This window comes from Mesocricetus auratus, unplaced genomic scaffold, assembly GCF_017639785.1.
Source record: "Mesocricetus auratus isolate SY011 unplaced genomic scaffold, BCM_Maur_2.0 Super-Scaffold_6730, whole genome shotgun sequence".
In the NCBI taxonomy this organism is placed as follows: Eukaryota; Metazoa; Chordata; class Mammalia; order Rodentia; family Cricetidae; genus Mesocricetus; species Mesocricetus auratus.
In genome coordinates, this window is record NW_024429184.1 from 2,782,095 (window position 1) to 2,793,175 (window position 11,081).

The 11,081-nt window shown below is 47.5% G+C and overlaps 1 protein-coding gene across 5 annotated transcripts in view; it reads right to left on the minus strand.

The window, feature by feature from the left end:
• Palm2akap2 (PALM2 and AKAP2 fusion) overlaps nt 1-10,480 on the minus strand; it is a 454,171-nt gene extending 443,691 nt beyond the window's left edge. For 2 of the 5 annotated variants that reach the window (XM_013124459.3, XM_013124460.3), the window contains exon 1: nt 10,345-10,480. In XM_013124459.3, coding sequence (XP_012979913.1) covers nt 10,345-10,349 — 5 coding nt within the window. In that variant the 5' untranslated portion in view covers nt 10,350-10,480. The remainder of the gene's footprint in view (nt 1-10,344) is intronic. The other 3 variants (XM_013124458.3, XM_040737968.1, XM_040737972.1) reach the window with 3 other exon arrangements.
• Nucleotides 10,481-11,081: the final 601 nt, after the last annotated feature.

The window sequence follows — 11,081 nt, forward strand, 5'->3', positions numbered from 1 at the left end:
ATGGGTTTGTATTTAAATAAATAAATAAATAAAATCTCCATTTTGGAGAAAAAAACAACAAAAAAATATTAAACAAGATAAATCTAGGCATAGTGACACACAATCTTACCAGTCAGGAGACAGAAGTAAGAATTTGTCAAGTTTGAGGCTAACCTAGACTATACAGCAAGAGCTTGTCTAAAAAAAATAATTTTAAAAGGAGGAGATTAAAGAAGACAACTGACTTGGCAACAGATTACAGAGCATTGATTTATGTACCGTGCCAGGGTAATTTATATTTATGTTTAAACAGTAGGTCAAACCCTATGAAGGTACACTTGGGCAAAAAGGGTTTTTTTTTTTTACTCTTACATTTTTTTATTTTTAATTAAATTAGAAACAAGGTTGCTTCACACGTCAATTCCAGGTCCCTGTCCCTCCCCTCCTCCCACGCCCTCCCATCAAACCCCCCAGTCCCTCTTTCCCAATCCCCACTCCTTTCCCCAGGGAGGGTGAGGCCCTCCATGGGGGTGTATCCATAGTCTGTCATTTCATCGAGGGAAGGGCCTAGGCCCTTCCCCAAGAGACAAGTCTGAGAGAGCATCTCTCATTGTGGGATGGGCACAAAAAGGGTTTTAACTAGGAAGATTCCTTCCTATAAAGAAATGAAGGATCTCTTCAAATAAAATAAGGGTCTAGGCCCTGCCATAACTAAACTCAGTTTCCCTCTGAAGATCAATCAGGGTGAACTTGTGTCATAACTCATAAGAAAAATGTTCAACAGGAAGCAGCAGAGCATTTTGGAATCTTGTGGAATCGGTGCTTGTTGGCAGCCGAGTGCTCACAACGGTGTCAGGAACGCCGTCCTGTTTTGTAGCCCGGTGATCCTGCAATCAGAATGCGACCCTGGCCAAGCCCCATCCCTTGTTGTGAACTGTGTTTCTGGAAGGCATTGAATCTCCTATTTCTCATACACTCTTGTTGAGACTCCCAACTAGAAGCAGAGGGCGTCCTCACACTGGGAGGCTGAGGCAAGCTTTGGGAAGAGCCTGTTTGCAAGAGCAAAGGCAGAGAAACCCATGGGAACCCAGGGAAATGGCCAGGAGATTGCCAAGTGATGAGGGGGCCATGGCCACACCTACCCCCAGAGGGATACAAGAAGGAGATAGCCAACGGAAGCTCTTGGAGAAGCTGGAGCATGGGCCTTGTCCATCACCCTGCAGGAAGGGCTCCCACCTCTCTCTCCTACTGCGACTTTCCCTGCTAGCGCCTTCTACTAACAGACCCAAGGGCAAGACGACTGAATGTGCAGAGGTCAGATCCATAGGGTGTTGTGCATGTATGGAGCAGAGCATGGACTTAAGAGAGAGGTAGAGGACACCTACCAGGCACACCCTTTCCAGATTCTTCTATTGCAAAGAGTTTGCCGTTTCGCCCATGAAATATTTTGCCATATAGACTCCTAAGAGTATATAACAGTGAATTCACGGTATTGGATAGCTCCAGATATTATTTCATAGGAATGCAAGATTCCTGACGCAGTCCTTCAGAAACATTGAAAAGGCTGTTTTCCTTTACATCTCCCTGGAACTTGGAGAAATGAACTCAAGAGCGGAAAACTAAAAAGTCACCTTTCCCATGAAATGAGTAAAGAGTTAAGAATACAGATTTTAAGAAATTACAGACTATGAAATCATCTGCCACAAGAGTGTTTGTTTATCGAACAGACAAATATAAAGGATAATATGTTTTTCTAAAGACCCCAAAGGGTTTTCAATCCTCCCTCCCAGTGAAGAGACAATTCAGGGAAACACGCGGTTGGGATGCTGAGGAGGGACATGACAAAGCAGGGGAGCAGTCTGTGTGGAGGAGTGGCTGGCTTCAGGGCAGAGTGATGAGGAGAATGGCTGCCCCAGGGACTGTGTGAGCCCCCTCAGCTTTGTATCAGTGGGACTGAAAACTTAAAGCCTAGCACGGACGAAACATCTGGAGGCAAGGGAAGCAGAAAACAAAGGAATCACAGGACCCTGGCTGATGACTTTCCCTACCCCACTTCACAGATTCTGCGGTAGTTGCTCTCCGTTGTCAACTTAATAGGACTTAAAATTCATGTGGAAACACACCTCCTTGCATGTCCATGAGGCTATGTCCAGGAAAGTTATCTGAGAATGGAAGGTCCACACTGAATATGGGGGACACCATCCCACAGGGTACGCCCGGTGGTGGTTTGAATGAAAATGGCCTTCCACAGACTCAGAGGGAGCGGCATTATCAGAGGTGTGGCCTTGTTGGAGGAAGTGTGTCACTGGGGGAGTGGGCTTTAAGGTTTCAGATGCTCAAGCCAAGCCTAGCAGCTCACTGCTTCTTCCTACTGCCTGTGGATACTGATGTGGAACTCTCAACTACCTCTCCAGAACCATGCCTGCCTGCCTGATGCCGTGCTTCCTACCATTGAAGACAAAAGAACTAAACCTCTGAACTGTAAGCCAGCCCTAACTGAATGTTTTCCTTAATAAGAGTTGCTGTGGTTACAGTGTTGCTTCATTGAAATAGAAACCCTAACACACAGAACCCAGACTGAATAAAAAGGAAAAAAAGTGATCTGAGCATCAGCGTTCTCCTCTCTCTGCTTCCTAGAGGTGAATGCCATGTGGCCAGCTGTCCCACAACCCCCTGACACCATGCCACTCCTGCCACAGTAGCGAGTGCCTTGAGTCGAAATGGACTTTATGTCCTTAAGTTGCCTCTACCGGGCATTTTATCAGGGCAAAGAGAAAAGCAACCGTTACAGTTGCTGACTGAAAGCAACTAAGTGGTAACAAATAGGAACTAAATACCTACCTTTCCTGCACACAGACACCTCCACAGTGCTAGCGAGGTATGTGACCCCAGTCAACTGCTCACTCACTGTGAGGATTTGTTTTGGTTTTTTAACAAAAAGTTGTGGTAAAATTACAAGAAATATTCATGAGAAGATATCAGATCTAGTTCTTATCCTCCAGAACTGGCTGTCTCCATTTCTCAGTAGGAAAACTGAACCACTTTGTAAGTGCGAAGCACTCAGCATGCATAAGAGGCTATGCACACTTACTCGTTTTTTAAAGGAAAAGATTAGCAAGTAAGGAGCGGATGAGGGGATCTCGGAACATAGCATAATAAATGCATGAACCAAATAAATTACTCTCCAAGCATGCAAAACACTTTTTAAAATTATGCACCTTAAAAAAAACAGTGCAGGGGACTAGAGAAACAGTTCAGCAATTATGAGCTTTCATCCCACAAACATGAGGACTGATTGGAACTGCGACTCCAGCATTCATGTAACAAGCCAAGGGTTCCCACAAATGCCTTTCACACTCACTCCTTGGAGGGTGGAGATAGGGGGACTTCTGGGGCTTCTTGGCTTTCGGTTTAGCTTAGAAAATGCAAGCCCGGGTTTAGGAAGAGACCCTGCCTCAAAGGAACAGATGGGAGAGTGCAACAGAGGAAGACATCTGATGCTCTCTTCTAGCCTCCGTAATATACTCAAGAGTATACCCACACATCACATTGTGCACGTTCTCTCTCTCTCTCTCTCTCTCTCTCTCTCTCTCTCTCACACACACACACACACACACAGATACATACATAATAAATAAATAAATCCTTAAACAAGAATTTAAAAAGTAAGTGCCAAGTGAGCTAGCAGAGTCAGGAAAAGAACTGAAGATAGAAATAAAACCACTACAAATATGAAATCTACACAAGAATACCAATAAACAGATGTCACCTTACAAAGCAAAAGTGTCCACTACCCGTAGACTTTTCGGCGTAATAAAGCCTTAGGGATAAATCAGGAAAAGAATTAGTTATGGAAGGTGTTAACAGTGAGTTGCCCCTACAGAAGGAAACAAAGCAGGGAGAAAGCATGAAGAAACTATTCCACATACAGAAGACATCGAGGAAATGCCACATCTCTACAAGGCTAGAACTCAGGAGGATAAGGTGAGAGGATCATGAATTTGAGGCCACTTTGAGCAAAACCACAAGTTTGACAGCAAGCCTGTGTGACATAGTGAGACTCTAGCTCCAAAAACCAAATAATAATAATGAATACATAAATGGAAGCATGATTCTTCAGATCAAAGGAGTCACTATTTTCCAGAAAAAAAACTAACACAATAACTTGCAGTGAGAGACACCACAGAGAAGTTTCAAAGTTTTCAGTGCTTACAAGTAATTCTACCAGTGCAAGAGGCCTACAAGAGTATGGAAGGGTAGGAGGCAAGCCATCCACAAAGAAGAAATAATCGGTCTAGCTTCTGACTTTGCCACGGCAGAGATCTGAGGTTCTGACATAGAACAGCAGAGAAAAACACTTAGAATTACGAGAGGGAAGAACATGATTCTAATTGTTATCAGCAGAGTCTCATATAGCCCAGGTTAGTCTCGAACTCTCTACATAGTCAAAGATGGCCTTAAACTTCATTCCTGCCTCAAGCTCTCAGGTGCTGGGATTACAGGTGCGTAGTGCCATGCCAGTTTGAGAGCTAACAGTTTCCTGCATGCCAGGCTAGGACTCTGCCAACTGAGCTCTGTCCCCAGCTCTGCAACCCGAAAACTTTATACACATTCGTGTATTTATTCATCGAAGGAATAGGAGTAGGGTGGAAAGACCCACTGCCTTTGAGTCTTGCTTGAAAACGAATATTTTCAGCTAAATATTAAACTCACAGAAGCAGCTCAGGAAAGATCATTGCCCGAGGCGACAGTGCCCCCCTGGAAAGCTGACGCCAGGCACACTCATGCCAACATACAAAGGGCTCGCTAATGTCACTGCAGCAATAGGAGGCTGTGATGGTGGTATGGCCTTTTTTGGAGACTTTGGTGGTAGTTGACCAACTGTATGATATGCACACTCATTCACTCACTCCGCATTTCCGGAATGCAACTTTCAGATTCATTTTTTTGAAGCGTCCAAGGTGTTCACTGCAGCATTGCATATAGTGGGGAGAATTGGAAGCAACCAGTGAAGAAGGTTAGCCACACTTCCACGGTAAAAACAAACTTGTTAATAAATTCAAATGAAGTGGGTGTGGATCTGTTGCTATGTCAAGACATGCACAAAATAGCAAGCTACAGAGTAGGGAGAACAGACTGCAAGCTACAGAGTAACAAGAACAGTCTGCAAGCTACAGAGTAACGAGAACAGAATGCAAGCTACAGAGAGACACATAGGGGTGTTGTGGGTGAAAGGGAGTATTAATCCACAAAAGCACACGTTTCTGACTCTGCTGCGGGCATCCAAATTACTATCTCCAGACCGCTGATGGTAACAGCCTCTAGGGGCTGAGATTTGGAGGAAAAGAATGGAAAATGAAGATGTGTGCACCACAAATTCTGTGACATTACAGTTATTTAAAATCATACATTATCACAACATTAGCTTTAAAAGTATTTACACATTTTTCTTTTGGTGGTGGGGATCAGACCTGGGATTTTTTGCATGCCAGGCGCGTGCGCTGTACCATTGAACTCCCACACATTATGAAACATGATTAATGCTCATAATGGTCCCAGCCCAGGATATCCCACAAGAGGCAGGATTGGCAAAGAAAAACCTTCCAACATTACATGGTGTCTGCAGTCACATACAACCTGACCCATGGACTCCCTGAAGGCCGGGCAAAGGGCAGTTAGTCACCATTCATCCCAACTGGCCTCTCACAGAGCTGATTCGGAGAAACGCTTAGAAAAAGCTTGTGAAACAAATGAATGGCTGCACGATTGAAGGAAGGCATGGATGCTGGCCCTGAACCTGGGATTCCATGTCCCCACCACACTTATACCTTGGTTCATTTGCAAAACCTGACTTTAAGTCAAAGGTGGTGGTGCGCCATTTGTGATTGCAGAGCTCACGAGGTGGGGGCAGGAGAACTGTGGGTCCAAGGCCAGGCTGCACTGTACAGTGAGTTCTTGGTCAGCCTGGGTAAAGGGGCAAGACAGCGTCTGGTTCCATAACCCTCCACCAAGCTCAGCTGTTTTATGAGCCCCTCTGAGTGGCTTAAACTCGCCACAGAGGCCGTGTGAAAAGCCGGCCTGTGTCTGGGTGGGTGGGAAGGCCAGTTAGGGCTTCGAGGTTGCCAAGGACTTCACCAGCGCCTCAGTGTTTGCAGGGATGGCAACAGTTTGAAGAAGTCCCACGCTCCAGTTCTTCGTGCCTTTCTGATCCCACGCTGTTTTGTAGACGGCTCCAGAGATGTGTGAGGCAAAGCTTCCAAAGAGGCATCGCATTAGCAAGTGGGAGCACCTTCTCCCAGCTACATCCATCTCACACTCAAGCCGCTAAGAACCACAGCCAAGGAGCTGCCATTCTGACACGCTGTACTGCACCAGAGCGCCGGCGCTGCACGGACCACCCCATCCCTGCCTGCTCTTCCGTAGAGGGGCTCCTCAGACCTGTACATCCTGAAGAAAGCATCCAGCAAGGAATAGTCTAGACTCACTGAATGACTACCCTCTGAGCTTATTTACTGCGGGCCCTTTCCTTATCCAAACTGAGAAGCCCTTGTTTGATCAGAACCAGTAATGCACAAGAATAAATGAGTGCCTCCTTTGGTTACGTATAAATTCATTTCATTTGACAACCTCGATAGTTTCATTTCATTTGACAACCTCGGCTTGCTCAAGACTATCAGACTCTAGCACACAGCCAGCTGTAACTTTAAATTGATTGTCCCCTTCCCCGGAACAGACACAGTTTCCAAAGACTTGGCTAAGACAGTTTCTAAACCACCTGTTTTACATGTTTCTGAAGAAGAAAATGGGGAGGGGGGACCAGTTTATATAATTTTATATGTGATGTTTTATCATCATCTTCAGGGACCCTCTGAAACACTCTTGATGAAATCGGAAGTGTCTATGACTTTGTTGTAACCTTCCTTGATGTGGTTTGAATGTGAAATGGCCCTTACCGACTCACATGTTTAAACACTTGGTCACCAGGTGGTGGCACTATTTGGGAAGGTTGCGGAACCTTTGGGAGGCAGAACCTTGTTGGCAGGTTATATCACTGGGACAGGCTTTGAGGGTTTATAGCCTGGTCCAAACTACTGTTCTTCTAGGTGCAGATGCAATATGACAGGCTGGCTTCGTGCCTTCCCTGCTGCAATAGACTCACCTCCTGCTGAAACTACATGCCAAAATAAGCCCCTTCCCACCAAAGTTTTTAATCACAATAGAAGAGAAACACACACACACACACATTCACACATGCTCACACATGTGCACACGCACTCACACAGATTCACACACACACACCCTAACATACATGTTCTCACCCTCTCACACGCTCATGCACACTCACCCACACATACTAACTCTCACACACACATGCTCACACATTCTCTCTCTCTCCACACACACACTCTCCAGCCTCATCCCTGGACCGTCTACTGCTCACCCTTCAAAGCTCCAGGCACACCAGCTTTCTTCCAGTTCTGCCAACTTAGAAGGACAAGGGCCTTGGCACACGGCGCTTTTCACAGCTCCAGGTGTCTCTTCCCGTCATGTCCCCCTCGGCATCTCCTGCTCATCCTTTAGATCTCGTGTTCAATGTCAGTTTCTCGAGGAGGCTCCTCTGACCAGCTGACCCAACCACCCCCCCTTCTGTTTCTCACAGCATGTATTGCACCTTGCATCACCGTGGCTCCTGTGTGCTTACTGGGTTGGCATCATCTGCCCTTAATAAGATTTTGAACTCCGCGCCGTGAGAACAGTGACTGTTTTTGTTGGCCGCTGCTAATCTCAACAAATACCCGCTGACTAAATGGAAAAGTGAATTCAAATTCATTCCCACTTTTAATTGATTTTTTTCACAAATATAAGTTGGGCACAATGAGTGGTGAGAACTAAGACTACACACAGCTCGCTCATGGTCAAAGCAACCTGGCTACCAGGGATGAGGTGAGGGAATGGGATTGCATTGGTAGAGGTGCAAGGCTTGACATTCAAGAAAGAACCATTGACAGACACAAAATGTAGTCTTGTGAAGGAAGGAAAAGGGTGGGGAGCTGAGTATATCCAGGGAGCGAAGGGGGTGTGGCAGACAGACAGGTCAGGCAGGTTCACGGGAAGGTAAGGAGCACTTTCAAATGCCACAAGGTCAGGCTGGCCAGAGAAGAAGAACATGTAGATACCCACAAGGAGAGAGGGGGGCAGGTAGGAGTGAGGCTCACCTGGTACCAAACACAGCTCTGTGCCGCAGTTACAGAGACCAGATGCTAAGTCTAGGGGAGATACATTCATGTGGGGACGAAAACCACTGTGCCTCGTCCTCGAAACAAGAATAGGCTGCCATTGACCCTACACTCTGAGACAGCTGGGCCAGCATTCAGTCCCTGGTAAAGGGCAGTCTCCGTAGAAGAAAACAGGACCAAATAATGATGAAGCATTTCATAAACCAAGATGCCCAGCGACTGGACTGAATGAACACCAGGAGCTTGCCCAAATCCTCACTTCTACAATGTCGTCATGGGAACTGCAGTAGGCTCGGGTGCCCTCGGGGTATTGTATTTCTTTACAAATTATCTGTGGGCTGGAGAGCTGGCACAGCCGGTAAAAGCACTTGCTTCCAAGCCCGATGACCCAGGATCCACACAGTGGAAGGAGAGAACCAACACTGGCATGCTGTCCCCTGACCTCTATGGCCATATTGTGGCATGTGAACATGTAAAATTAGTAAATAAACATTTTAAATTACAAAAACTGTCCAAAAATTGGCTTTCTACCAACCTAATGCCCCATAGACTGTCAACAGAGAAGGCCGGAGACTACATCAATAATAATAATAATTCAATAATGGTAAATAATAGATGCGACTTATAGACACTAGGTAATACCTTCTGCATCTGTTCCAAGATGTGTGTATGTATTAATACATATGTGTTTGTATATGTGTATCAATTGCTTAATTTTTACTTAAAAAACTCAAATAAAATAGTTGCTGTTATTATCCCATTTTCCAGAAGGGGAAAATGAGACCCAGAGAGACTGACATTATTCAGCAATGTGTCAAAGGACTGACTCCCAGACAACCCAACTCTGGAGACGAACTAATAATGTCCATTTCTTTATTTGTTTTTCACAGTTTATAAAGCCCTTCAGAAGAGAAGTAAATATTATCTGATCCTCTTAGGAACACTGAATAATAAAGAACATCTTTTCCTGGTGGACAATTGGGGAAACTGAGGCTCACGGGCATTAAAACTCTGGGGTGAGAAATCAACTAGGCTGTTGCCAGCCAGAGAATTATTTTCCACAGCCCCTCACTCCTGACGTGCCCACATCCCCTCCCACTTTTCCTTTCCACTGCGTGAGGATTAAATTGCATCTACACAATTGGCTATGCAGAAGGATAAAAACCGAATCTAGAGTTTTGGGGTTTGGCATGGAGGTCCTGGTATCTAAAAACGTGGCATTATCTCCAACCTGAAATATGACTTCATACGACCTCAAAGTCAGTGAGTATCTGTGGGAAGGCAGCAAGAGGGAGAAGCAGACCAAGTGCGCAAAGATGTAATTGCTGGCTTTCTTGGAGCGGCAGGCTGACGCCTGTCACAGGGACCTTGCTGCAGTATCAGCCTGGGAGAGTGACCAGGAACGTGGAGAGAAACCAGCAACCCTAGTCTGGGTCCACACCCCGAGCCCTCATTGTGTCGTTTTTTTCTGGTTACCGCCTGCCTTGTCTCCATGCCATCTCCCCCCCCCCTCGCATGCAATGCGGGCGATGCCCAACATTGTCATTGAACCTCAGACTGCTTCGAGGACATGTCTGTCTCATTTCTCCCATTACCCCAAGAGCAAATCAATTATTTCGGGTCCTCCCGTGGCTTCTAGTAGCCAGGATCTCCCACAACTCAGCATCTTTCCTTCACATCCTTCGTATGGAATGACATTTACTTCTGATCCGCAGTGACACCCCCCATAGTGCTCGCGTACACACACACACACACACACACACACACACACACACACCTCTTAACTGCAGTCGGATAATGCTGACATGGTTAGGAATCGGAAGTAATCCTTATTGCGACCAACTACCCCAAGAAGGGCAAGGTGGAGGACAGGGACCCAGAGAAGCTTAAAACAGGTCTGGCTCCTTAGCAACGTGACCCGCCCCCATCCAACCCCAAAGGCAGTGGCACAAATCCTCGCAGCTAGGGCTATCGATACCCCCCTCTGCAGCGGCTGCTATAGAAACAGCAAGAGGAACACACTGGGCTGAAATTAAACACCCAGGCTGGACCGAGATGAGTGGAGATCGGTCACCATGGCAACATGCCCAGAGAGGCACCGAGCAGCGCGCTGCGCGGGGATACTCACTCCATCGCGGGGATCCGGGTGGCCCGGCACACTGCTGCGGGGCTCCGGGCGCTGCTGGCCTCTGCCGGGGCCGGGGCGCTCTGGCCTCTCACAAGGTGGAGCAGCCAAGCAGTCCCCTGGTCCCCGCCCGCCTCCCTCCTCCTTTGGAGCACTGGAGAGGGAACGCTCTGGCTCTCGCAGATCCCAGCCTGCGAATAAAACGGGAAGCAATTGGATAACGTTATTTGCCGGGCGCTAGACCGAGCCTCTTCACTTAAGGGGATCTGGGAGGGAGCGCGCCACCAGCTGTGCGCCGGGCAAGGCGGCTACCGCGCGCCCTGGTCGTCCCCCCCACCCCCACCCGGGCGCCTGAGGCTCCAGGTGCTCTCGCGACTCCCCTGGGACCCACGGCGGCGCCTCGTAGAGCTCTGGGAGAAACGTGGGAGGGGGCGACGGGTGGCACGGCCCAGGGGTCGTAGGGACACGATGGAGTCCTTGGCAAGGTAGCAGCTGTCGCCGCCTAGAAGTTGCAGGCGGCTTCTGGCCCCTGCAAAATAGCAAGTATTGCCCTCAGCGGGTCTTGTCTGGGACTGCGAAACGCCATTATTTACGCCAGCACAGCCGGCATCTGCATCTGCGGGAGGGTACCAGGAAAACTCCAGCTGCGCTGCCGCAAAGTTCATGCGGCGTTTTCCACTTGGGCGACCCCACGCCCTTCTCGGTGTCACTCCATATGCTCCGATTTCCTGCCTTTCCTG